The sequence below is a fragment of the Manacus candei genome, unplaced genomic scaffold, assembly GCF_025592945.1.
Source record: "Manacus candei isolate 608988 ecotype Guabito, Panama unplaced genomic scaffold, ASM2559294v1 h1tg000062l, whole genome shotgun sequence".
Classification (NCBI taxonomy): Eukaryota; Metazoa; Chordata; class Aves; order Passeriformes; family Pipridae; genus Manacus; species Manacus candei.
Window position 1 is genome coordinate 2,734,791 of NW_026138110.1, and position 27,810 is coordinate 2,762,600.

Below are 27,810 nucleotides of genomic sequence, written 5' to 3' on the forward strand. Positions count from 1 at the left end.
TGTATAAAATAATATTTTAGCTTTCCAGAGTTTTTCTCTTTGTTCTCAGTTGTTGCATTTAAATGTTATTTCTGTTTTAGGCTGCCTCCTTGAAAGACAAGTGGGGTCTCAGCTACAAACCCAGCTATAGCCGGTCTAAGAGTATCTCAGCATCAGGAAGGCCACCTCTGAAGAGAATGGACAGAGCAAGGTGAGCTGCTGGGAATTTGGGCTCTGTGATAGCAACAGCAGCATAGGGAACACAGGAACCATTGGACTTCAGCTCTAAGAGTCTGTAGGCAGCAGCTGTACTCGGTGGAACTGGATAGGAGAGGTCATTTTGGAAGGCAGGCGTGTTGTAAAAAGAGTTTTTTCTCCATTTTTTGAAACCTCTGAGAAGATTCCACTTCTACAACAACTTAGGGTTTCCTACAGAATCCTGCTTTCAAGACATGCTGAGGAAGTGTATATAAGCAAAAATGGTAGAGTGTAATAATTCTAATTTCTACACTTGATTTGCAGGCCTTTAAAAGGCCTGTTTTAATGAGAAGAAGGAAGGGAGATGCTTTTTTGTGTGTGAATGATCATTTTCACTTCATCTCTTCACCTCTGTAACCAGCATTGGTTTTATTTCATCATTTAATGGCTGCTGAGCCAACTGTAGTTGTATAATGACGTCTCCTAGTAAAGTATTTATTGCCTCTGCAGATCCAGCTGAAGCAGTCAAAATTTGGAATTAAAAGTTGCATTATTAAGTATCAAATGTAAAAAGATTTGAAAATTAAAAAGGTGGAGAGGTGTGCTAGAGTTCTTTGGTCTTATGAGAATAGAACTTTCTATAACAGAAATTTGCTTCAAATTGGAATAGCTCTGCAGGAGTATTTCACGTGCTTTAAGTGCATCAATTAAAATTTTATACTTTGTTCCATAACAAAATTGTAAGTGTTATTTGTGTTGTTAAATGTTAGGATGACCCTAAAATCCTGTAGTAAAACCCAACAAGCTGTTTTGGTTTGGTTTTGCTTACAGCTCTCGACTCGGAGACAGTGAAGACCTCCCAGATATCCGTGTAGATGCTGCATCTCCTGGGCCAAGAGTGACCTTCAACATCCAAGATTCTGTAAGAATTACTTTATATGCCATATAATTATGTTCCCTGTGCCAGTTGGTCACAAGTTCCTGAGACAGGAATATCTAAGGAAACCTGAGTTGCCTGAATGGTTTTGTGTGTGTGTGTGTTTCCATTAGTGCGTGCCTCAAATTATGGATGTGTTTTTGGAAGATAGACTTGTTTTGTGACAAGACAGATGTATTTTAGTTTCTTAACTTACAAATTAATTGAATCAGGAGAGTTTTGGAAATGGGTATTAGTTTGCTGAGGCCTTACAAGTATATCCTTCTGACTGTTTAAAATGGATTGTTGAATTGTTGATTTTCTTTTTTTGTTGCTATGTTTTCTCATTTTTAAAATGTTGTTTTGCATGGCTGAGTTTATTGTAATTGTTTTAATTTATGTATTTTTTTTTTCATTTCCAATTAAGTTGAATCAAACAGCTTTGGGGATTGCACAACAATCCAGCTGTCCAGGGGAAGGGTATTTTCAGGTATTTCCAAGAAGAAACAAGTATTCTTTGCCAGAAAACTAATTTATCTCACAGGGAGCTGCTTTTCAATATTTCATCTCTTTTGCACTCAGCTAAACAGAATGTATCTCAAATTATTTAAGTATGTAAAGTAAGCAGAGGAGCTTACTTTACATATGAGATGAACACCAATCAAAGTGCTTCTCCACCCTTATGTAGACCTAAAACTGTTTGTAAAATGAATTAGTGGGATTTTGCTTGGACACTGATCAAGGCTGATGTAGAGTGACCTAAGTCAAGCCTTGAAATGTGCTTTAGAAGAGGATTTTAGTGTGTGTGCCTTCATCTGTTACGTTGTGTTCCAAGTTTGCAGCAATCAACACCAGTACAAAGTAATTACCAGGTGGGAGGACATCATCTCACACATTTATTTCTGTTGAAATCCCTATATTTAATGCAGAATAAGATATTTTCAAATAATAGGGAGTAGGGAATGTGCCAAAACTTAATACCCTGAGAACAGATGGTAGAATTTTTTAACTGCTTTCAAAACCAGTTTTTTGTTCAAGGGAAACAGTAAAGATTTTTTTTTTTCATTTTTAACCAAGCAAACTCCATACACAAAACAGAACAACGAAGGCAAAACCAAGCCAAAAAGAAAGTAAAAAAAAACCAAACTGAAGAGACAGTAATGTACTTTTTCTCCCTTCTAACTCACCTCATGGTCCTAGGAAATAAATTCCTGTTTCTGAGGGAGAGGTAGAAATGGAAGCTGGGAATGTGCTTTGCACATTTAAATATATTCACATATAAAAGCTCTCCTACCTGTTGTTATGTATAAGCCCAGTTTGCTTAGTTTTTTTCGACATAGCAAAATGCTGTGAAACACTTAGAAGCATCAAATGCTGAATATTCAAAAAAATATATCTTTCTGACAGTATGAGGACAGTTCTTCAGCAGAGCTCTAATTGGCATTTGCAGACAACGACTGTGTAGCTCTATAGTAACGTTGTGTAGGTAGTGCTGGTGTTTAACACTCACAGATACTTTTCACAGGCATTTTAAGAATTTAATGTTGGAAAATTGCTTGTGTGGTGCTTTTTGGCGTGTTTTATGTGAGAGACAGGAGGCTCCTTTTGGGAATTTGGCCGGAGCGTGCCCGGGAGCGCAACCCGGAGCTGCAGAGTGGTGCCGTACATTCTGTGTAGCATCCTGCATTCCCACCTCACTAACACTCTGGGATGCATCACCCCTCTGCAAGTCATGATGATTTTGGCTGTCTTTTGTTCTTTTCTGTCAAATATTTGTTAAATTAAATGTTTCCATTCCTTCTGATCCTGTGAATTGATGAGAGCATGATACGTCTTCAGCTGCCAGATCAATCACTAGGCAATGGCAAACGCCTCCCCACCAAGCTTTCATTGCTTTCTTTTTCATAATCTGTCTGGCAATTCCTTTACCTGCTCTCTCCTTATTATGAGGAACTTGAGAGTGAGAGTTTCTCATAGCACTCTTGCTTCTTTATTTCCAGATCTATCTACTGTGTTCTGAATGGAAATCTTATCTGTGAAAACTTAATTTCTTTTTGTCTTTCTATAATCAGTTTCCAGAGGAGACAGAAATGGACCTTTTGTCTGTAACTATTGATGGTCCCTCCCATTACTCATCTGCTAGTGAAGGCTCATGCTCGGTATTTGCTTCACCCAAAACTCCAGTAGGCTTCTCACCCGGCATTCCCTTCCAGCCTGAAGAAGGACGCCGGGATGACAGCTTGTCATCCAGCAGCGAGGACTCTGACAAGGAGGATGACCACGAAAGAGAGAGGACATACTTTTATAAGAAACCACCGTAAGTAACAGCCCTAAGGCAGAACACAGAAGTGAAGAAAATACTTGAGTGTACTTTCAAGACTTTCAAACTTGAAATATTGCACTTAAAGCTACAAAATCTGCTACTGATGAAATGCTGAATTTTACCTTAAGGGTGCATGTGGAAGTCAGGGGAGGTTGTGTTGAGCAGAGGTGACTGTGTGGGAAGGAGGAATTCTGATTGGAAAAGGAGGCAACTGCTAGAAGTTTTTGAGCTTGGAACAGAATAAAAAAATTTGGGAAGTTCTTTTTTGAGGCACAGAACAGGTTTTATTGGGACCAAATGACAGATTAGTCAAATACAGCATAACTTTCAGTTTTATCCAGTGATTATACCTCCATAAAGTGCATGCATCAATGCAAATATTTACAAATATGCAAATTACTGCGTATATTTTTGGTTCACTTTTTGATTGAGAATTCAAGAAAGGCTTAGTTTTTTGTAACACCCTAAATATTAACAAATGTAACGTGTTAACAGAAGATATGGGTCAGCGTGTTGCTGCTTTATCAGATAAGGCCTTTTCCAGAAAGTTTTTGAAAGCTGATACACTGAGTGTGGGCACAGTTCAAGAAGGTCTCCTACCAGCTGTGCAGGTGGATGTGATGCCCATGTTCTGATCCTGTGCAGGGGCACCTCTCGCAAGAAAACCACAGGCTTTGCTGCGGTCCAGCAGCTCTTCACCGAGCGCTGGCCAACAACACCCACCAACAGGAGCATGACTGGCACAACCACGGAGAGAAACATCGACTTTGAACTTGACATCAGGGTGGAAATCGACTGTGGGAAGTGTGTGCTGCACCCGACAATGCTCCAGCAAGAGCACGATGACATCAGTTTACGGAGGTACGGAATGTGTTAGTTGCCTTAGGAGGAACAGGGCCCAAGTACTTTATTCTGCTTTAGCTGTTGAGTTCCTCTGATATTGCCATCATTTAAATTATAGCCACCTGTATGATAATTAATGGCACCTAATCACTGACCTGTTTGCAAAACATAGAAATATGCATTAGTTTATTACCATCACTTTATTTGTAGTATTTATCAGCTCATAGCAGCATTGTAAGTTGCAGTTGTTCTGCCTGTGTACAGCATGGGAAATTCCTTTAATAACATGAGGATATTTCTTTTAGGAGCTATGATCGGAGTTCCAGAAGTTTGGATCAAGAGTCTCCTTCCAAAAAGAAGAAATTTCAAACTAATTATGCATCTACTACTCACTTACTCGCTGGCAAGAAAGTGCCATCATCTCTACAGACAAAACCGAGTGATGTGGAAACAACAGTGTTTTATATTCCAGGGGTGGATGTAAAGGTAAAGGGAGGGTGTAACTCAGCAGGGAAGCAATGGCAATGTTTTCTCTCAAACACCATCAAACTGTACACTCCCTTGTTTATTCAGTCACTGTTTCTAGATCTTAGTAAGAAAGGGTCACAACAGAAATGTTCTTGTATTTTGTGATTTGAAATCCTGTGGAGTAAAAACAGGAAAAGTCAGTCACTGCTGCATGGAAACTTCATGCAATTCAAACAGAGCATAAATCAAATGCTCTTCACTTGAAATAGCTTGACTTTTAGTCTCTTGATATGGAAAGACTGTGTGTCCATTTTCCAGGATTCCAAGCTGTCTTCAGGGATAACAGTTACACCTCATGTCCTGCCTGTTGCTTTTAGTCAAATTTAGGAAGAATTAAACATTCTCTACAGCTTTTGTTATGTAATGTATTTTCACTGATACTGTATTATGCACAAAGAGGAGGTGTGAACTCTTGAAATATATTATTGTTGTTATTTTTTTAAATGCAGATTTCTGTATGCCTGTGTTTAGTAGTGGAACAGTTCCACCATGCAGTAAAACAGAAAGAAAGCTGTGTGCACAGGAACAAATAGTTGGTGGCACAGGATGCATGAGACACAACAGAGCAGAGAAGCAAGCTTTAGGCATTGCTCCTAAATAATTACTTTACCCTGTTCTCTGTGTTTCAGTTAATTTTTTTTTTTTTTAGAGTTTGTTAACTGATTTTTTTGTTTTGTACTAAATTTTCAGATATAAATATTTGTAGGACATGAATTGGAAGGTGATGTATTTTACAATGGTATTTGTGTAAATAATGAGAACAAATAAATTTTGAAGGGAAGTAGTGACACCAAGTGGTTATATAGAAATTGAGTTCTTTGTGTGAAGTAAATTGATCTTTCTTTGCTTTCCAGCTGCACTACAACTCTAAGACTCTAAAGACTGAATCGCCAAACACTTCCCGAGGATCCTCTTTGCCAAGAACTCTTTCCAAAGAGTCCAAGCTGTATGGTATGAAAGACACTGCCACATCTCCTCCTTTATCTAGCACTATCCACAGCAAGACTAACACCTTACTTCCTCCCCAACCCCCACCCATCCCATCAGGTACTTATAGACAAACTTTCTGAATCTGTCATGGATGTATATCTTTCCTTGGTGTAATCTACTGGCTTTGGATCTGGCTGCACCTTACCTGATGCTCTGTGTTTATCAAGCCTTAACTTTGGCTGCAGAAAGCTGATCCCAGAAACAATAATGCAGTTCATAAAGCTGCATTTTTAGACTTTGTTTGCCAAAGCAGTCTCAGTAATGTTTCTGCCATAATCACGGTATCCCCGTGATGGCCTGTCACTGCCTTCTCCCTGTTCTCATTTAACAAAAGAATGATGCTGGAAAGCAAATTTTAAACATCTGTAAACTCTTGCAGGCCCTTATATAACCGTGATTTGGAGGAACTTGAGTTCTAAAACTGAAAAGTTCTGTTTTATCTCCAGTGATTCCTGTTGTCAAGCAGGAGCGTGTCGTTACATCGTGTCAGATCTAGAGCCATGTAGATTGCACCTCCAATTTCTGAGACATTCACTTTTCTCTCCTTCAGCATTTGGATATGGCTTGAAATACAAAGCTGAAAATTTGTCAGAATTTGACGAGCAGGCAAAATTAATAACTGAAAGTTGGTGTGTGGGGGTTTTGTCTTATAAAATCACCAGAATTGCTGGGAGAGAACAGTGAAATGGGGACACCTTCCTCAATTCTCCATGCTGTTAAACCATTAGCTCTTACTCCCCTAAGTGACCATCTTCTTTATGATTACCAGATGTTGTGTGATGGTTTATGCTACTACTCTTCAATTTTGTTCTCTACTTTCCTATCTTCTTTCTAATCTCTGCCTTTGAATTTTTACCATATCATGTCCAGTTACTGAGTCTTGCTGGTTTTATGGCTGTAAGCTCTTCATTTAGTGGGGAGCTTACAGGAATTGCACCTGTATGATAATATAAATGTCTCCCCAAACTAGGGATTGGATTGTACTTACTTTATTTCTTTATGCAATGTACTTCTATAAGTATTTATTAGTTCAGAATTGTTTTCAAACACATTTATTGTTGCTTATACCACTTTTATTAAATAGTGCTTTTCCTCTGGAAACCATTTCTCTGGAATGGAAACCACCTTGTCTTACTGTCTTTGGTTTCCAGTAAAAGCACTAGGCAGAATAGTTTGCAGAGAATGAAAATTCAGTGCTTGCTTTTTTAGCAAATAAAAGGATTTTTAAGCTCCATTTCAGTAGTTTGGATTAGTAGTTTGGATATTTTTCTTGGAGAATTTAAAATCCATATCTCCATTTATATCTATTAATCCTAATAGCTGTATTTCATAGAGACAGTAATGGAGCTGGTACTAATATCTTCTCTGCATATTTATATTTTGGTGAGCATGGATTCAAGCCTCTTCCACAGATTTACAAGACAGTAACCTTTTTATTAGTTTATACTCTGGCTAGTTCCAGAGTATAAACTTTTATAAAAGTTCAAAAGTTATAAAAATTATAAAATATGAACTATTTAATACTTTTATAGTATAAGCCTTTAAAAATGCTGGTTTAGAATCTTTAGTTATTCTTTGCATAAATATAGTAGAGTTGCCATTTACAGTTTTGGTTTTTGATGTATTTTTCTCTGTTTGAACTGACATTCTTTCCAGACTTGTGCATTTAGTTTTCCTAATTCCACTTTGATTTCCAGTCAGCTGTGGTTACTTTGCACTGGGTATTTGGAGAGGATTTGTGTGTGTCAGCTTTCAGTGCTAGTTTTTAAAAAGTGAGGTGGTGACAATGACATCAGAGTGTTTGGTCAAGAACATGAGCAATGGAATTACTACAATTGAGGATTACAGGCTAACAGTTCTTTTTGCACAGCTTTCTTAGTGAAAACTTAATAACTTAATTTTTTCTGACTGATCTGATTTATGTCTCTTTGGATGATAAAGAAAATTAGAGGGAACAGCTGATAGTTATCAAGTTTCTTGTAATGTTTATTAGTTGTTGTTCAGTTGTATTAAATAAGACAAATTTATCTCTTAAATGTTGCAGCCAAAGGGAAAGGAAGTGGTGGAGTGAAAACTGCTAAACTCTATGCGTGGGTTGCACTCCAGTCCCTGCCAGAGGAGATGGTGATCAGCCCCTGCCTACTGGATTTCCTAGAGAAAGCTCTGGAAACCATTCCCATTACACCCATTGAAAGGAATTACACAGGTAAGTTGAGCATTTGTGGTCTCTTTATGCTTTTTTTTATCTCTTGGTGGCACTGAGCTGCTTTTCCCTTTAGATTCCACTTTCTAATGAGTTCTTGTGCTTGTTAAAAGCTGTCAGTTCACAGGATGAAGACATGGGACAATTTGATATACAAGATCCCTTAGAAGAGTCCACAACATCATTAGTATCATCCTCAACATCAGCATATTCGTCCTTCCCTGTGGATGTGGTGGTTTATGTACGAGTTCAGGTGAGGTTCTAACTCAACATTAAGGCTAGTAACTTTAGTCACAGCTTTTAAAATAATCTATGCTTCTAAGTTTGCTTTTAAAAAAATAAAATACATTTTCAAGTGTCCTTTCTGAGATATTAATGTACAGTGTGATGATAAAATAGGAGTTTTGACATAGTTTAGTCCCTTGGAGACCAAAGAAATGAGCTATTTTGAAAAGTCATGAAAGCTCTGAGTATTTTTTGTCATCACTTTGTCCTTGTGTTTTGGACTTTTTTTGAAAGTATCTTTCATAGCTACTCTTTCTATCCTTTGTTTATAGGTACCATTGCAAACCAAAATTAATAATTTCAGATTTTCTCAGTTTATGTGGAAAATGTAGGAATATACAGTTAGGATCTACAGGGCATCGTCCATACTGCTTAATATTTGATGTGTCCAGGATTTTTGTATGTGTAAGAGAGAAAAGTGCTACTGTGGAGTGATTCAGAGCACTTGAGCTTGATCTGAATGTTGCTATTTTTCCACTTTGCTCAAACAACATTTTTTCTTGGCATAAACTTGATTATGTTGCCAAATTGAAGAACCTATTCTAACACTTTTTTTTTTCTTGCCTGTGAAAATTAGCCACAACAATCTGTACCCTCTCTCAGCTTTTAGCTGGAAACTCATTTGGCCAAGAGTGTTGGCCCTGGTGAAATTAATGTATCTGTATCAAGTTGTATGCAATTACCTTACTAATTCTAAAGCCAGTCTGAAAAGGCTGTAATATGCTCAGATTTAAAAATCAATCCACAGCATGTTATAATCCAAGTTTGAGATGTTTTCAGTATTTCACATTTGTTCACTGAATGCTTTCTTTTCTTGCTGTGCTTTAGCCCTCTCAAATCAAGTTCAGTTGCTTGCCAGTATCAAGAGTTGAATGTATGCTGAAGTTGCCTTCCCTGGATCTCGTTTTCTCTTCAAACCGAGGAGAACTGGAAACCTTAGGCACAACATACCCCTCAGAAAGTGTGTCCATTGGTGGCAGTACTTCACAGAGTGGCTCAAAGAACTCAGTTAGCAAATCTGGAGCACCAGGTAATATGTGTAGGAATGCTGATTCTCTGCTATGGCTCACATCAATACCCAGAATATTTCAACTACATTGCTGCAAAAGGGCATAATTTGAAGTGTACTTGGTCTGTTTAACATTGCTGTTAACATTAAGTATTACTTCACATTTGAAAACGCTTTCGAAATCTAATTTTTTGCCAAAAAATATTGACTTTAGGTTCCTCACCTGGCCTGGGCAGCCCTCTTGGCAGGACACGGCACAGCAGCAGTCAGTCAGACCTGACGACTTCCAGCAGCAGCTCTTCAGGCTTGAGCTTTACCGCATGCATGTCCGACTTCTCCCTGTACGTCTTCCACCCCTATGGAGCTGGAAAACAGAAGTCAGCTGTTACCGTGCTGACCCCTGGATCAGGAGCCTTAGGTACATAGCACGGCCTTGTTTGCTTCAACTAACCTTGTTCAACTTTGGCACGCTTTTCTGAGCTGCAGATTGCAAAAGCTCACGGGAGATTAAATTTTTTTTCCTTCCTGCTCTTCTAGGAAACGTGGATGAGGAGCCCACTTCGGTCACCGGCCGCAAGGATTCTTTGAGCATTAACCTCGAGTTCGTGAAAGTCAGCCTGTCACGGATAAGGCGCTCGGGAGGTTCCTCCTTCTTTGAGAGTCAGTCTGCGAGCAAAGCTACCAGCAAGATAGATACCACACTGATAAACATATCTGGTAAATGCTGCTTCCATTTTCATCCCTTCTATCCAGCTAATTAGGGAACCGCTGTTCCACTGATGGACTTCACCCCGGGCAGCTTTTGCAGCTGTTTGTTGAGAGCCATCTACTTGCAGTTGTGTAGTAAAATTTTTGCTCTTTATGAGTGAGGTAGGGATTGATATATTAAATGTAATGGTGCTTGGAGTATCTGTTTGCCAGCTGTGCCTTTTTAGCCTTCTGATCCATTTAATGTAACTAAATGGACTGGCTCAAACACATCCCTGACATCAGTCCATCCCACTTAATGTGACCCTTGCTACCTGGTGCCTATGAAGCTGCAGTGAGAGCTAGATTCCTGAATACTAAAGGAACTAAAAATGGGGTTTAAAGACTTATTTAGTCATTTTCTGCCCCTGACGTAATTACTGGGCAAACAGCTGAATGGTTGTGATTAATCTGCCACTGAAGCCCTCACGTGAGGAGTCTGAGGCACATCCAAAAGAAGTAGGACTTGACATCATTTATATTCTTAGGTTTCTTTTTGCATTTATGAAATATATTTGTATCTAATATTGGATTTGGAGAAATGGCATAACCTTAGGAAAACTATTTTTGCATTACAGCAGAGATAATACTACTGGGTGAAGAAGATTTTTGACTATATTGAATGCCTTTTAATTACATTTGGTTACCAAAACCTGTTACTACAGAGAATTTACAACTGTCTGTATATGCTTTTTCTTTTTCAGCTGTCTGTGATATAGGATCTGCTTCTTTCAAATATGACATGCGCCGACTCAGTGAGATTCTGGCCTTTCCCAGGGCTTGGTACAGGAGAAGCATTGCTAGACGGCTTTTCCTTGGGGATCAAACAATAAATCTGCCAAGTAAGAGACTGCTTATCATGAGAAAACTTTTTGTGCAATGAGTTATTTATAAACATTTCTTACCTGTGCCTTATCACGTGTGTGACTAGATATAAATGTATCATAAATGGCTCCGTGCGCAGTCGCTCAAAGAAGTTTAACAGAAAATCCTAGAAGGAGGAATTTAAAAATTTATGAAGTAGGTCATTGAATAATTTAAAGAGCATATTCCAAGGCCAGGTTGGATGGGGCCCTGAGCAACCTAATCTAGTGGATGGCATCCCTGCCTCTGGCAGGCTTGGAACTAGATGATATTTAAGGTCCCTTCCAACCCAAACCATTCTCTGATATTATAATATATTAATGAAGACAGTAGAAAACCTTTAGTTACATTAAGCTAAATATATCTTAACACTCTCCAAATGCTTCTAATTATATGGGAGGATATAGTTAGTCAAAAATTAAATAGTTGTTCTGCATTTGATGTGCTGCTTTTCCTCCAGCAGCATCGGGTCCTGGAACACCAGATTCCATTGAAGGAGTAAACCAGCATCTTTCTCCTGAATCCTCACGGAAAGCCTACTGCAGGACATGGGAGCAGCCCTGCCAGTCTGCTTCCTTCACTCACATGGCACAGTCACCTAATGTTTTTAGTGAACACAGTGCAAGCAGCAGTATGTCACCCGGGACAGCATCTCACAGCCTAAAGTCTCCAGCTGTTACAAGGTCCAGGAGTGTGTCTGACTCCTCAGTGCCTCAGAGAGGTGAGTAGACAGTGATTTCTTTAGGTTTTTTGAAGTATTTCCATCAGTTGTATGAAAAAAATTGTCACCACTGCTTTGTAAAAAGCAGTCATAAAATATTCTTTTCCACAGTGCCTGGGAGTGGAGAGTCAAAGGCTTAGAGAGAGGAAAATGTCTGAAATGAATGAATTAAAGTGTACTGTATTAGCTTACTTTCTATAAAATTGCATTATTGGTATCTGTGAAGTGAATCAATATCTGTGACAACTAAAGCAACACATATTGCAAATCCTCTGGTTTTCATTTATCCCTACTCATAGTTATGTTGTGTTCTTTAAATATGGTGTTTGTCAGTCCTTTCGTGATATTCGCTTTGGATATATTCTGCCAGATTTTCCTAGCATGTGGAATAATGTAAATTTTTGTCTCCTTTTTTTTTTTGTTTAGATGCTCTCTCAAAAACATCAACTCCATTTAATAAGTCAAATAAAGCTGGAAGCCAGCAAGGAACACCATGGGAAACACTGGTTGTTTTTGCTATGAACCTAAAACAATTAAATGTTCAAATGAATATGAGCAACGTAATGGGCAATACTACGTAAGTATAAAACAAGATCAGGCATGTTTTAACAGATGGGGTTGTTTGGGGGGCAAAGGAACGTCTTCCCCACAGACTGTTAACAACCTGTTGTCTTTAGCTTTAAAATCCTAACTTTGTCAGTTTGGAACTGTTAATCCTGTCATGAATACTGTCGATGCTTAATCCTGAAGTCCCATGTGCCTAAACCACATTATTTACTGGTTTCCAGTGAATAATATTTTGTCTCTCTTTTGACAGCCTGGATAAGTGTTGTCTATTTTCACCTCTGTTCCAGGTGGACCACCAGTGGTTTGAAAAGTCAGGGTCGTCTATCTGTGGGAAGTAGCCGAGATCGGGAAATTAGCATGTCTGTGGGTTTGGGAAGATCCCAGCTGGACTCCAGAGGGGGAGTGGTTGGAGGTACCATAGATGTTAATACCCTGGAGATGGTGGGTAAGTTGGAAAGCTGCCTGGTATTAGCATATGCTCCAGTCAACAAATGCAAAAAACTAAAGAATATACACAGTACCTTACTTTGTGAACCTGCTAGTATGGAAAAATCATGGATTCTTACTTGTGCATTCTGACTATGGAACACACTTTGAACTGAAGGGTTAACCTTCTGATCAGGGCTAAGTCAGTCTCAGGGTTGCAGTAAAATTACACTGTCTAGTTGTGCAACCCTTCAGCTGTCTGGACAGATGGCAGCTCAAGGATTTGACAGCAGTTCAGCTCCTCCTAGACCTTCACAAGTGCTTATGGTCAGGGAAATGCCAAACTGGCTTTGAAAAGGGGCTGGATGTTCTGGTGCTACACCAGAGTCATGGCCTTCCCATGCATCTGGAAAAAAAACACTGCTTTCTCAGTCCCCTGCGTATCCTCTGGATGGCATAAAGGTGTTATCATTGGAAAAACTGATTTCCTTACCTCTAATACTGCATTTCTATATTGTTTTGCTTCTATTTCAGCTCATATTTCTGAGCATCCAAACCAGCAGCCCAATCATAAAATTCAAATTACAATGGGTTCTACTGAAGCACGTGTTGACTATATGGGATCCAGTATCCTAATGGGAATCTTCAGTAATGCTGATCTTAAACTGCAGGATGAGTGGAAAATTAATCTGTATAATACTTTGGATTCAAGCATGACTGATAAAAGGTAATAACGTTTCCTATGTTTAAAATGTGTAATGTTTGATAAGGTCAAATGACTTCTGTCCAGTTTATTTTTTGGGGTTGGTTTGTAGTTGGTTGGGTTGCCAGTAGGAAATAGATTGACTGCTAATGTTCCTGCTATTTTCAATATCTAGTGAGATCTTTGTCCATGGGGACTTGAAATGGGATATCTTCCAAGTGATGATTTCAAGATCGACAACACCAGACCTAATAAAAATAGGGATGAAACTCCAGGAGTTCTTCACACAGCAGTTTGATACAAGCAAGCGAGCTCTGTCCACCTGGGGACCTGTTCCTTATCTCCCTCCCAAGACAATGGCCAACAACTTGGAGAGAAGTTCACAAGAGCAATGTAAGTGGCACAAAAAAATGACATAATTTCCCATTAGGACGTTTTAATTGCAAAAATTCCTCTGAGCAACAGTGTCAATGAAACAGATAAGAAAATATCACTCATAATGCCATGTTTTACTAAAAATATAATTATGGCAGCAATCTTTTCTGCATCTTTCCTGAAGTTTGTTGTTCCTGTTTACTTTCCAGTGTTGGATGCAGCCCATCATCGCCACTGGCCAGGAGTTCTGAAAGTGGTATCTGGGTGCCATATATCCTTGTTTCAGATGCCATTGCCAGAAGATGGAATGCAGTTTGGAGGATCCATGAGTTTGCATGGAAACCACATGACACTGGCTTGTTTTCATGGGCCTAATTTCCGCTCAAAGTCATGGGCCTTATTTCACCTTGAAGAACCAAATATTGCATTTTGGACAGAAGCCCAGAAAGTTTTGGAAGATGGTAATTTAAACCCTTTCCTCACTTCTCTAAATTCCTTTAAATGAGTTTTTAAAATTTTTTGATATATAAGAAGAAATCAAAGAAAAAATTTGATATTTATTTTCTTTAAGTCTGAATCAAGATTATTTCCCACAAATATACCACTTACCTAAAAATAATATCTTTTCTCTCCATCTTTAGCACAATTTACTTTATCTGCGGAATAATGCAAAGTACCTTATCAAATATATTGGATGTGTCCCTGATAATATGCCTACAAAGTGAATTGTCTGACATGTTAATTGCTTGTGTGTGTTTATATAGTCCTTTCTCTCTGTATGATGGATTTTGATGGTCTTATTGCTTGTATTTGTCTTAAGAAGTTTTACTGTCTGTAGCTACTGAGGATGTAATTATTCTGTTGTTTGCAAGCTTTATACCAGTTTTTATTCCACTGGCATACTAATTACTTCTGTTAAATACCTGTACAAGGAGAGGGAGAGAAAATCCTGCTACCCTTACCAAGCTGCTTTTCCTTTTTTTTTTTTTTAATCTCTCACCCCGTGCTGCCCACTCCTTCAATCCAGGTACTAGTGAACACTCCACATACATTGTGCAAACCTTGGACTTCCATTTGGGCCACAACACAATGGTCACCAAACCCTGTGGAGCCCTCGAAAGCCCCATGGCCACAATCACAAAGATAACACGGCGCCGCCACGAAAATCCACCCCATGGAGTTGCCAGTGTGAAAGAGTGGTTCAATTATGTTACAGCCACAAGGAATGAAGGTTAGAGTCATGTTCATTAAGTCTGGGGATTGATCTGCTGGGAGATGTTTCTGCTTAAAAACTGCTAAACTTGAAGTGGGCTACAGGCAGAATGGAAGTTTTTTCTTCCTGAGGACCTTATGGTTGGAATGAAGCAGGGGAATATGCTGAAATTCCTCTTTCACTATATGCAAAAAAAGTGTTGTTTCACATTCAGTTGTGATCTGGTAATGTAAGGATGTATTTTCACTATATATAAAGGTTTTATGGATTAAGTTGAAGTAGGAATATATTTTAGCCTTCCATCACCACTTACAGCTAACACTTAAATTATTCATCTGCCGAAAGCTGTTCAACCTTGAGCTGTTTCTTGGCCTTAAAACATTTTGAATCATGTCTTTAAATCATTGTTAGTTGGAAAATAAAACCTTCAAGCAGTTAAAATAAATCTGAAAATACAGCTGTTGATTTCAGTCACAAAGTGTAGAGTCACTAGTTGACATTAATAGAACTTCTGTGAAATATATATGGCATATAGTGAGAAACGAACAGATGATAATTTCTTGGAAAAGTGTTTTTAAATGATTGATATACTATTCTGATATTTATTCCCTTAGAAAGACCCAGCAGGAGGTAGTGGTTGAAGTTCACAAATGGAGGGCCTGTCTATTAGATGTTTTTGTGTAGCTCTGTGAAGGATTTAACTATATAAACAACAACATTTGGTTGTTTGACCTTTTCTAGCCATGCTTTTGGAAGCGGGCTCAAAGATATAATCTTCTTAATAATTATAAAATTTTACAAGTGACCTTTCTTAACTTTTTTGCCTTGTCACAATTAAACATTTCCCATTGTTCCTGCAGAGTTGAACCTGCTTCGGAATGTTGATGCCAACAACCCAGAGAGCAGCACAACAGTGAAGAGCTCCAGCTTGCTCAGTGGCTTCAGAGGTGGCTCCAGTTACAACCATGAAACTGAAACCATCTTTGCATTGCCAAGGATGCAGCTGGATTTTAAATCTATCCATGTTCAAGAGCCCCAAGAGCCTTCGTTACAAGGTGCAGGAAACATAATTTGTTTTTCTTGGTCTAAAACTATTTCTCACTAATGAGGAGTTAAATACAGGGGTAATGTGCTGGTAAGAGAAGAGGATTTAATCTGAGAATTCCTGTAGATCTGCAAGAAAGGATAAAATTTCATGTGGAGGGACATTTCATTTTATGTTTCTACATAAAACGTAGAGGGAATTCTGTTGAGAGAGTGAAGATCTAGTCCAGAGACCAGTGATTATAGACTAAAACTTAGTGAGAGAATTGATAGGAACATTTGAGCTAGATTGGCTGTGCCTAGGGGGCTGGTTTTCTTATATTTATTAAAATCTTAGAGAAGAGGAGGGCCATTCTCAGAAAGGGAATACGAGATAGGAGCCTAAATTTTATGCTCTTGTTTTCAAAATGGTATCTTCAGACTTCAAATCTTTAAATGATTTGTATTCAAATTTTATGTACTTTTGCATATACCGTATGTGCTTGTAAGTGTATTAATACTGTTTCTATCTGACTGTAGATACAAGTGTTAAACCAAAGGTGGAATGCAGTGTAGTAACTGAATTTACAGACCATATCTGTGTAACTATGGATGCTGAATTGATCATGTTTCTGCATGACTTGGTGTCTGCTTATCTAAAAGAAAAAGAAAAAGGTGAGTTGTTGTTTTATGAGGTAACACTTCTCTGACAATCTGCAGTTGTCAGATTATTTGATAGTAAATATAGTCTGTCATAACCTTGCTCCTATTTTGACACCTGGTGTTTAGTTTAACTTTCTCTTTGGTATAGACAAACTGTAAACTGTTTTAGGAAGCTTTATTTTTTTTATTGTAATCCTTTCACCAGCGGAGTCCTTTGAGAAGACATGCATTTTTCTGACCTCAGAATACTTTATTTTTATACATGAATATGTTCAGTTGCAGCATTCAAATTTGGTGTGTTCATTCTTAAATAATATGTGGTCTGCACCAGAAATTCTGTAAAACTAAAACGCAAAGTGGTTCTCTTTTTGTTGAGATTTGTGCCTCTGTTTTATTTCAATTCAAAGAGAATTCAACTGAGCTGCTTGAGACTGACTGGTGTGGGGTTTTTCCTATCTCCACTTTGCAGCAATTTTTCCTCCTCGCATTTTGGCTGCTCGACCAGGGCAGAAGAACTCAGTTGGTGTTCTGGAGGACAGCTCCACTGACAAGGAGGCAGAGGAAAGCATTACTTACACTACAGTCGACTGGAGAGAATTCATGTGCAATACTTGGCATTTGGAACCCACACTCAGGTAATAAGCTGCTTTATCTGCAGTCTCTTTGGCTATGCATGAACTTCTAGATTAGAATTTAGGCAGATTAAGGATATTGTTGAAGGCTCTTCAAAAACAGGATACAGGAAACTTAAACTCATTAATTTCACTCTGTCCTACAATAGCCCATTCACTTTCAGCCATGCAGTTTTTCATCCTGAAGTTTTCCATTTTTAGCATTCCGGTTTTAGTTTTTAAACACCTTAAAATTAAAAAAGGATAATATACTCGTTGCTATATGGCACGTCAAACTTAGCACAGAAGAACAGTGTGAATGGCAGCAACTCACTACTCTCTGTATATAATCACTGAAACTGCCTTTTCTCTGTGTGGGTTTTGTTTGGGTTTTTTTAACCTCTTCTGGAGCACCTGAGTGTTCATTCACATATAAAAACAACACATCAGGCCAAACAAATCTTGACAATTGGCATTTTGTGCTAGCAGTGGTAATAAATCAATTTAAACATGATCTGCAGGCAGCCCAGTCTGGTTTTTCAACTCTTTGAACATTCTCTTCCTTCAAGATGATGTTCCATTGATCATCTTGAGCTTATCTATATAAATCAAGTTTGAAACAATGCTTGTTGGATTTAAGTTGGTTGTAAGTAACAGTGGGAAAAATTGATTTTTGTTTATACAAATGCCTTTTGCTATATTTATATATTTGAGATTGACTCCTCTATTTATTTGGGGTTTTTTTAGATTAATATCCTGGACTGGGAGAAAAATTGATCCTGTTGGTGTTGACTACATCCTCCAAAAGCTAGGCTTTCACCATGCAAGGACTACTATCCCTAAATGGCTGCAGCGTGGTGTCATGGATCCTTTGGACAAAGTTTTGTCAGTCCTTATAAAGAAACTCGGTACTGCATTACAGGATGAAAAGGAAAAGAAAGGAAAAGACAAAGAAGAATATTAAAAATACAATGTGACAACCGTAACTCCGTTTGATTTTATCAAAGTGTTTTATTATATTTTAAGAACTTAAATATGGTTTAAAGAGAAACCTAACAGCTTTTTGCTACTCTATTTAAAACTTACATTGTGAGTAACTGTTTACTGTGGTACTTGATACCATTCTGTATTTGAAGTTATTGCATGATGATGATGACCAATGTAAATTCTGTGAAGGAATAGCTGGAACACTGTAAATCTGCTCCTCAGCGTCCGTTTTATTATGTGCAATATGATCCTGCATCTTTACAATACTTGCAGATTAACTGTGAATTTTCTTAAAAGTTTTATTTGCCATAACACAAACCCCTTGTTGATGTGACCAGTAATTGATTTGTCAATGTAGACTGGTGTAAATTATATATATATATATATACATATATATATAACTTATGAAACTGTGATTGCCTTAGTGCTAAAAATCATGAAGTTTATTACACTTGTAATAAAATTTAACTACTGTACAGGACTTTATTTTTTTTTTTCAGTGAAGAAAGGTGAACAAGAAGAAGAAGAAAGTGTTTTAAGTGTAACTGCGCAGAGTGGGATTTAAGTGAGGTAAATCTCAATCCTGGCCGTGTGCCAGGAGCTTTCTTGGAAAGCAGCCAGGAAGTGTGGCCCCAACTGATAAATTCTTTATTCTTTGTGCCCATTACCAGTGGTCCATCCTTCTCCCCATCTTTGTTTACCTCCGCCTAGGTCTGAGACGATGGAAGCATGCCCCGCCCCAAACCTTAATAAGGCAATTCTGCCAACAAGTGATTTGTTTTTCTAACACCTGGACATCACTTTGAGCCTGTTAGCTGCTGTTGCACGGACTGCATCCCCGTTCTCGTTGACTAGGCTTGAACGTGTACACAGATCAAACATTAAAGAACACCCTTTATCAAGACAATGTTACATATCCCGCGCTCCCCTCAGCCCCTCCCTCAGCCCTTCGCGCCTCGGCCGCTCCCCGTTGGCCGGAGCTGCCCCTCACGAAATGGCGGGAGGGGGAGCGCGGGAGCGTCCCGGCCTCTAAAGCGCCGCCGGGCCGAGGTGCTTCAGGGCCGTCTGAGGTGCCGTGAGGGCTCCGGGGCTGGCCGAACCCACCGCCTCAGGGCGGTCTGAGGTGCCGTGAGGGCTCCGGGGCTGGCCGAACCCACCGCCTCAGGGCGGTCTGAGGTGCCGTGAGGGCTCCGGGGCTGGCCGAACCCACCGCCTCAGGGCGGCAGGGACCTCCCTCCCCCGCGCCCCAACCCTCGTTTCGCCTCAGGCGCGCCCCGCCTGCCCGCCGGGTGCAGGCGCTGAGGAACCACCGGCAGCGGGACGAGCCCGGCAGGTGAGGGTGTTCTCCGAGTTAAAGGCCGAACGCAGGTACAAACCCTTGAACTCGTCCCGGAAGTTTCAAAGGGATCTGCTTTGCTGCATTCGTGGTTTGCCGGCTGAGGATTTGGTGTGTCCTTCCAGCTGGTCGCGTCAGGGAAGGTGGTTAAACAAAGGGTGAAGTGGCTTCCAGCCTGGTGGTGCCGGCTGGGAAGGGAGGGTTTGGAGGGACACACCGGGTCAGGGAAGGAAGGGGTTGGAAGGACACCAGATCTGGGTTCTGCCCCGGCCTGTGTGGGGCAGAGCGCGAGTTGTTTGTAGTGCTCCTCCGAAGCAGCTCAGCTAGGAAAGCTGCAGTTTGCGGGGTGCCTTTACCGCTCACGGCTTTGCTGTTAAAAGTTCCTTAGGTTGGTAGAACATGGCGAGCAGCAATGGCTGGTTTCAGGGTGCTGGGATGCCCGCCTTTGACCCTGCAGCAAAGAGGATTTTGCCACGTGAGGCTGATTTCAGGCAGCCCGTTCGGAAGAAACTCTGGGAGCCCGTGACTCCAGGGCTGAATCCTCCACCTTCTCAGTGGCGCAGGCAACCAGGGGTGATGCAAAATCCAGGTATAGCTTTCAGTTACAAGCTGGGATTAGCTGCAAATGGTGTTGCAACCCTGTGCTCCTTTTTCTTATCACTGTGGGGTTTTTTAATGACTTTCTTAGCATCTTCTCCTACTTGTTCCTCTTCTTGCTATGTTTTAGCGCGCTGGAAGTTGGCTAGTGATTTGTTGTAGGCTTTTGTAGTTTGTCTATAGTCTGCAGCATTTCATAATTATGAAGTTCAAGTTAGACATTGAAAGTACTGTAGAGGTATAGGCTGTGTTTTGGCAATGTTCTGTTGCATGAGTTTTAGTAGATATCCTTGAGAAAACTGCAGTTCCAGATGTCCCAGCATGTATTTTGAATTCCATCACTTCGAATAGCTGCATTTGAGATAAAGGCACCTATTTATGAGACTCGTAAACAAGGATTTATTTTAGTTCTTCTTGGCTGGGAGGTACTTGTGCCTGAGTATATCACAGCCCTGATTCTATCCATCTAGTGGCTGGTGAAACTTTTACAGTGTCTTACAACAGGGAGTTCTGCTGCATAGTTTAGTGTGAAAAACCATAGGCTCTGCTGTTTTGAATCTGCCATCAGCAACTTCCGTTGGATCACTGGTTTACAAGAGTGGGGAGAGGGATATAGGTTGTGTTTATTAGTAATACCTGCCTGTATTCAGAGGTTGTTGGATTTACTACTCGGAGGAAAAGCTTTGATGCTTTTAAAAGAAGATATGCATACTGTTTCAGAATTGCTGGTGGTGTTAATGTAGGATTCCACACAAAACAATAGTGCTCTACAGTATATCTTGTTGCTTTTTGTTCTTCTAAGAAGCGTCTGAAAAGCATTTATTGTAACCAGATTTAAGCTGTCAGTGAGTGTGTTCAGTTCTCAGTTTTGTTTAATAACCTTTTCTTTTTAAAGGGGCACACGCTTCACCATTGTCAGCACTTCCCTCACAGAATCAGCTAAAGGAGTTGATTGCAAAATATAAAGAGGGAGCAATAAACTCAGTGTCTGCCTTGCATCAGTTTGCCCAAATGCATAACATGCAACTTGAATTGAAAGAAACTAGTGTGGCAGGTAAATGTTTCTTTTCCTAAATAAAGTATTACCTGCTTATCCTTGAGATTATCTGAATTTCTGCAGTTGGTATTGGTGGCACTAGTACAGATGATTTTTTTTTTTAATTGTTGATTGCACTACCCTTCACATAAGTTGCTTTCTGGCTGTCCTTTTATTGTCTGCACAGCTGTATCTCATGATAAAGTGCCACAGAATTAGATCAGATGAATTATATAGAATTCTGGCTGCTACCAGAATTCTGTGAAACGTGCATGACGTGAAAGCCGACGAAATTCTCATGGAGGTGAAAGATATGAATTGTGTTTCGCCAGAATTGGCTTTTTTTCTCTTGTATTTTTTCTAGGCATTAATACAAGGGCATAAAGCTATGGATAAATTATCTTAAAATAAATTCAGTAATTGTGGCTGCTTTTTTTCCTCCTTTAAAGGTGATATCATAAGGCCTTATTTTGCCTTTTGTGCTGTGATAAATGGTGTTTCCTACAAGACCGGGCTGGGAAAAAACAAGAAGGAATCTAAATTAAATGCAGCTAAACTGGCTCTTGCTGAGCTACTTAGCTTGGAGAATACAGGGGCAAACTCATCTGAAGATTCAGGTAAATATTCCAGTAACACCTAATTAGGATTTAAAAAGCTGGCCCTAAAGGTTTCCTATGTAAAACCTCTGCGGGTTTATTAAATGCTTGAGCATCAGGGCCTTTGTCAGGTTTTTTGAATCCTTTGGGCAGATGTCTTTTGATTCTGAAACTGGTTTTTTCCTTTGTCATTTGTGTATTATCAGTTGGTAGTACAGAACCAAGAATACTGAGGGAATTACTTGTTGTTGTTTCGCTTGATTTGCTACTCAGTAGGTACAGCAACATGAAGTACATCTCAAGTGGTGTTGAATTTTTATGATTATAAGGGTTCCCCACTGATGTACTGCTTTAAATAGAATTCAGTTACTGTACTGTTTATCTTCTTTCAAGGTTTGTTGTCTAAAAAGTCGTAACTTTACAAGGACTTCAGATAGAAAAGGAATTTCTTAGGGAACTAGAAACTTTGACTTGCTGGAATTAAGTGTGAGATTCATGTTTAGAAATTAGCAAAATTCAAAATTCTGTTAAATTCTTAGATTTTCCTTGTGTTCCTGCCGAGCTCCAAACTCCAGCAAACTCTGCTTGTGTTTCAAGGACCTGTGTTGGTAAGGAATGATCTTGTTGTTCTCTGTTGATTCAAATTATCCAGCAGATCCCTTTTTTAGTTCCTCTTTTAATACATTTATTGATCTCTATATGGTACTGTTATTTTAAACATCTTCTCTTCAAAGAAGGCTGTAAGAATTAGTGTCACTAGGTCAGTTCCATAAATGGGAACTTCATTAAATTGCTTGAATTTAGGTAGTGAACTGATGACAGAAATAAACAGTATAATTAAAAAGTATTTCTGTCCTTACTTGAACTAGTGTGCAATAGGTGATCAAAATTGATCAATATACTGCCTTATTATAATGAATGATAAAAGCATAAAGTGCTTAGGTATTCTTGAACTTATTTTTTAATTCAAATAATCTTCAGAATCCCAAAAGTATGTGTTGATAGTAGTGCTTACACCATGTGTTCAGGTTTAAAGTTTGTCAAGTGACTGCTCATGTCTGGTTTTTCCCCTCCCACTTGCAAATTTGTCCCACTGGTTTCTGCTGTTTTATTTAGGAGGATGGTCTATATATCCAAAACTTTCCCAAGCACTGGAAGAAGTATTTACCAGGCTGACTGCCCAACATCCCGAGTACCAAAGCTGTGGGAGCTCACTGGCTGCCTTCATCATCGAAAAAGGCAAGTCTGTTTTGACTGTGAGCGTTGGGGAGCGGGAAACCTGGGCTGTTCCCAGAGAGCAGCTTGGTGGGCACGTGGCAGCCAGAGCAGACGAACCTCCCCCAATGTCTCTTTTTAGGTGGGCAGCAGGAAGTTGTGGCTCTGGGAACGGGGGAATGCAATTACAGCCGGCGCCTGGAGCCCTGTGGCAGAGTGTTGCACGACAGCCACGCCATCGTCACCGCCAGGCGTTCCCTGCTTAGGTGAGGAGGTGCCTGCAGATAGTGGCCTTGCAGCCAGTCCTTCTCAGTTTTACTTTGGCACTTGCATTTTGTAGCTGGTATCTTTTAGGTTGTTTTCGAATCATGTGAATTAAACGTGTCTGTGTGTTAGTAAGCAGAGTAGTTTTTTTCACATTTACTGTTATTAAAACGCTTTCTTTCATAGATATTTGTATAGGCATCTCTTGCTGTTCTATAATAAAAATCCAGCAAAGTCGGAGAGATCCATATTTTGTACAGCACCAGGCTCGAAACTGCTCACCCTAAAGCAAAATACAACTCTCTCTCTCTACATGAACCAACTTCCAAAAGGAACTGCTCAGTTAAAGTCAGATGTGTAAGTACACGGGTTTTTGGAGATGTTGTAGTGGAAGATTCAGGAAGAGCTTTTGTTTATTGCAGATAACTATGTGCCCCCTTCTCATACAGTTAAAATACTAATAAATCATGAACTTAACCACTGATCAAGTGGATGTGATGACTTAATGTCATCCTTTGCACCACAGGATTAGAGTACAAAAAGGCTTGAGTTGAAGCCAAAGTCTGCTGCTGTGCTTTGTAGATAAAAGGTAATGAGAGAACCCTGATGGGACAAATACAATCCTATGCTTATCTTTACACTTCCAACTTTTGTTAAATTTCTGAAAGTTTGGGATTTTTTGGAATGGTTTTGATATTTAACAGCAGCAATCATTGGTTTACCAAGTTATGGACAACATTATTTTGTGTCTCCTTTTATGGGTAGGGTAATGTCTTACTATTGTAACTTTTTCATACATACATCCAGGTAGTTGCTTTCATGCTGAATTTGGGGGGTTGGGAAGGCAGACTTGTGACCTGGAGGTCACAGCCAGTTCGTTGCAGGAGCTCCTTCTGTTAGAACTGCAGGAGGTTTTAGGTGACTTTCAGTGTTGTAGCTCCTGCCCAGACTTGGTTGATGAGACTGGATGCATTTGTAAACTACCCTGAAATACTTGATGGGTCACAGGTTCACCACTTTCTCTTTTTGCCCCCTTCTGGCTTGTCCTCTCTTGAGACAAACTCAGAGAAGTATTTTCTTCTAATACAGTGGATTGATTGGCTTATGTATAGAGTTATTTAAAGATATTTTTAGGAGGGAGCTACTTGCAAGTAATGCCTTGAGTAGCAAAGTGTGACCACTTACTAACAGGTGGTATGTTACTGAAGCCAAAAATAAGCACTTGTTCTCTAATAATGTATTAGATATCACTTTACAATAATCTCTAATCAGAGTGCCTTCTCACTGAAAGCCATTCTCATCTCACTGTAGACATCTGGGTCCACAATCTCTATCTGCTTACGAAGCCAGTGAAGAATTGAGTCTCCATGTCGCTCTGGAAGGCAGGATTTACCTGGCTGTTTGTTGTCCCCCTAAAACTGTCAGAGTGAGCAGCATGTCAGGCAGTGACAAACTGACAAAGTGGGAGGTGGTTGGTCTTCAGGGGGCCTTGCTGAGTCACTTCATTGAACCAGTGTATATCAACAATATTCTCGTGGGTAAGTTTAATGCAAGTTTCAGTGGGGTCTTTGTATGTTTTTGTGTTCCAGTTTGATTAACATTTTATAGACCATTAACTAAACCGGATGATTCTCTAAAGAATTACAGTATTTTTCTGAAAAGGTACTAAGTGCCTATATTTTTTTACTCATCTTTGAAATGCCCTAATGTAAAACTCAGACACTGTGGGTTTCTTGTAGCTTGCCAGATTGCCAGCCCTTCCTTTTCTATGTATTTGAGTTACAGAAGAAATTCAGCTTTCTCTAACGAGTTACATTTTTTATATGGAGAAAATATCGAATGTGACAAATGCTGTGTCTACTCTTCAGTCAAATGGTGACTTTAAGGTGACAGTGTTAGTCATTTCATTACTTGGAAGCAATAGAAAAACTTCTCAAATGCTTACTTAAGTAGTATTCAAAGTAAACATAATAATCTGTAATTACTATTGCCCTTACAATAGAAATGTTGACCCTTCCTTGACATGCAGCGGACCAAAGTATATTTATTTAGTAGGTATTTAGCAGTGCTGTTGGATGTGGTGTGATGTGGGCAAGCTCCCTGGCATATCTTCAGATCTGGAATATCCGAGTTCTGTTTTAGAGGTGTCTTCTGCAGGGAACAGAAAAAGAGTTGATGAAAAATAATTGTTCAAAAAAGAAGGCATCCAATGGAAATAATGATGCCTCTGGAGAAGGAAGTGTGAAATCATTTTTGTTCTGTAAAATTGAATGTTGGAACTCATCTGCTGATCTTTCCACACGTTGATTTTATGTCAAAAAATAACTGTAGTGTAGTTTCTAAGAATGCAGAAACCATCTGCATTCTTAGATTTTTGGGGTTTTTTTCAATTTGATGTACTCGCGTGTGACTGATATTGTTCTGTTTAATAGGAAATGGAAATTGTAAGGATACAAAAGGACTAGAAATAAGTATAAAGAAGCGTCTTGATGATGAACTTGTATCAAAGCTTCCCATGCCTTACCTGGTCAACAGATCTCATATTTACTTGGTGAAAGCTGCACAGCCAGTTCAAACAGATTTAAAACAGTGGTCTCTTAGTCTGAACTGGACATGGACAGATGCATCCGTGGAGGTCGTGGATGGGATAAGTGGAAAAACCACTGAAAGGTTAGGATTTCTCTTCGTGTCATTGGAAATCATGGTTAGCCTGATTGTTCTGTGCCGGTTCATTGGAGTATTCAGTTTTTAAGCTATGCATGGAGGCCACAGCATGAGAGACGTTCTCTCCTCTGTTGGCTGAATGCATCCTATGATTTAGATGCCGTTTCAGAGCTCTTGTAACTCCACAGGGGGATACTAAGATGTGAAACAAAACAGTTCTTTGAATGAAGATATTTCCAGTCTGTTATCTCTTGTAGCGCATGTTTTAGTTTTCACGGTACATGAATTAGCATCCTAGCTGAGACAAATTCCAGTTTGTTACTGTTCACAAAGTGTTAAGAGGGATTAAAACCCCCTGTGACGATCAGAGCAATCTCCCTGTAACGGTTTTGTTGCTGAGTTTGACTGTTCTCTCTCCCCGTGGCCGCAGCTCCCCGTTCCGGAGCGGCACCTGCATGGCCAGCCGCCTTTGCAAGGCAGCCATGTTCAGCCGCTTCAGGCTGCTCTGCAAGGAAGCAGGACGGACGGATTTGCTTCAGGTGGCAACATACCACGAGGCCAAGGTGAGCTGCTGCGGGGAGGGGAGGTGGGCTGAGTCGTCTCTTAGTGTCTGCTCTCAAAGCTGCTGTGATGACCAGGGCTGACTCTCTGTTTTGCTGTCAGCTTCACCTGAACAGCTTGTAAACAATCTGTATCTTTTTTTTTCCTCCTGTCAAAACATGCAAGAGACCATTTTTTTAAATGATTCAAAAACTACTTCAAAAAGAGATCGCTTGCTAATTGAGTCTTGATCTCTTTAGATTTGTATTGAATGATAGTGAATGTTTATTTTCTGTATAAAGATAATACTGGAACGGAAAAGACACTGAAAAAAAGTTTATCAGAACAATTTTCTCATCCCAGTAAATGCCCAAAAATGTAAAAGGGATATGTTTTTAGGGTCTAAAACTTCCTCTCATTGTCAGCATTTGAGGGAATTGTAAGATCTGTAGTTACTGTTTTCTGCAGTGTTTGTGCTTGTGCATATTATGTGCTGCTGGTAAAGAACACAGGTTTCTGTAACCATCATCTCTGTAACCGTCATTCTTGAGATTTTTCAGGGTCTTCCTTTTTCTTGTTTTAGGTTCAGTCTCAATTGTACCAAGAAGCTAAAAGCTTGCTGCAGAGCTACTTAGAGCAGCACAGCTATGGATCCTGGATTGTGAAGTCTCCACATATTGAACAGTTCAGTAACTGACTGTGAGGTGGATTGTGTGTGAAGTCAGTTTGGATGATCTATTTCAGTGAAGTAATGCTCTGATTAGTAAAATGTTTAATTGTAAGTTTGTATTTAGAGGAAGAAAACAATTCCAGAATTGCTTCTCTTCAGTTTTAATGCAGTTGCTAAATCACCTGTAACAGTTCAGTCTTTTCCAAAAGTTGATGTTTTCTCATAGGTTAGGAGTATCCAGCGGCTTCGTAAATCTGTTTTGCTTTGCTCCCCAAAGGCAACTCATTTCAACCCCCTCATCCCCACCCAGTGTCACACACTTTCACCTTATGGAGTTACATGGTTTTTTCTTGATGGTTCCATGATTTCTCTATCCCAATTTCTTCATTTTCCCTGCCTTTTTCGTATATTTCTTTTAAGAAAGAAAAAAGATCAGTAAAAGCTGGATTTCTTAAAAAAAAAAAGGCATACCAATGAGAGAATCTCTCTCAGAAACGAAAATGAGCAATCTGTGCCTTATCTGTAGGCATCCATCCTTTACTAGTTCTTTGTTTAGTGTGGATTTGCCAAGTGGCTTGTAGTTTGCCATGTATTGTTTGTGGTGGAAGGGTTAAAAAGTAATTGTGTACTTCCAGTGAACTTGGAATTACCAGCTGTTAATCAACTGTTAAGCGACAATCACTGGTTTTGGTAACGGATTTAAAGTGTTCTCCAGGTG

At 39.5% G+C, this 27,810-nt stretch overlaps 2 protein-coding genes across 12 annotated transcripts in view; both read left to right on the top strand.

Moving 5' to 3' along the window:
- Positions 1-18,650, top strand: part of BLTP1 (bridge-like lipid transfer protein family member 1) — a 91,075-nt gene extending 72,425 nt beyond the window's left edge. For 4 of the 11 annotated variants that reach the window (XM_051804933.1, XM_051804940.1, XM_051804936.1 and 1 more), the window contains 24 exons: positions 81-190; positions 1,009-1,099; positions 1,521-1,583; positions 3,166-3,410; positions 4,062-4,277; positions 4,565-4,745; positions 5,642-5,834; positions 7,822-7,983; positions 8,094-8,233; positions 9,094-9,295; positions 9,489-9,692; positions 9,812-9,991; positions 10,726-10,863; positions 11,346-11,606; positions 12,033-12,183; positions 12,461-12,618; positions 13,134-13,326; positions 13,478-13,695; positions 13,887-14,138; positions 14,705-14,908; positions 15,751-15,945; positions 16,454-16,588; positions 17,046-17,211; positions 17,935-18,650. In XM_051804933.1, coding sequence (XP_051660893.1) covers positions 81-190; positions 1,009-1,099; positions 1,521-1,583; positions 3,166-3,410; positions 4,062-4,277; positions 4,565-4,745; positions 5,642-5,834; positions 7,822-7,983; positions 8,094-8,233; positions 9,094-9,295; positions 9,489-9,692; positions 9,812-9,991; positions 10,726-10,863; positions 11,346-11,606; positions 12,033-12,183; positions 12,461-12,618; positions 13,134-13,326; positions 13,478-13,695; positions 13,887-14,138; positions 14,705-14,908; positions 15,751-15,945; positions 16,454-16,588; positions 17,046-17,211; positions 17,935-18,151 — 4,275 coding nt within the window. In that variant the 3' untranslated portion in view covers positions 18,152-18,650. The remainder of the gene's footprint in view (positions 1-80; positions 191-1,008; positions 1,100-1,520; positions 1,584-3,165; positions 3,411-4,061; positions 4,278-4,564; positions 4,746-5,641; positions 5,835-7,821; positions 7,984-8,093; positions 8,234-9,093; positions 9,296-9,488; positions 9,693-9,811; positions 9,992-10,725; positions 10,864-11,345; positions 11,607-12,032; positions 12,184-12,460; positions 12,619-13,133; positions 13,327-13,477; positions 13,696-13,886; positions 14,139-14,704; positions 14,909-15,750; positions 15,946-16,453; positions 16,589-17,045; positions 17,212-17,934) is intronic. The other 7 variants (XM_051804934.1, XM_051804938.1, XM_051804939.1 and 4 more) reach the window with 7 other exon arrangements.
- A 582-nt stretch (positions 18,651-19,232) lies between these two features.
- ADAD1 (adenosine deaminase domain containing 1) lies at positions 19,233-27,556 on the top strand. Its single transcript, XM_051804958.1, has 12 exons — positions 19,233-19,507; positions 19,891-20,099; positions 21,003-21,161; positions 21,593-21,760; positions 22,279-22,347; positions 22,856-22,978; positions 23,097-23,220; positions 23,405-23,575; positions 24,530-24,756; positions 25,651-25,888; positions 26,313-26,445; positions 27,006-27,556. The coding sequence occupies exons 2-12, from the start codon at positions 19,910-19,912 to the stop codon at positions 27,117-27,119; spliced, it is 1,716 nt and encodes a 571-aa protein (XP_051660918.1). The 5' UTR covers positions 19,233-19,507; positions 19,891-19,909; the 3' UTR covers positions 27,120-27,556.
- Positions 27,557-27,810: the final 254 nt, after the last annotated feature.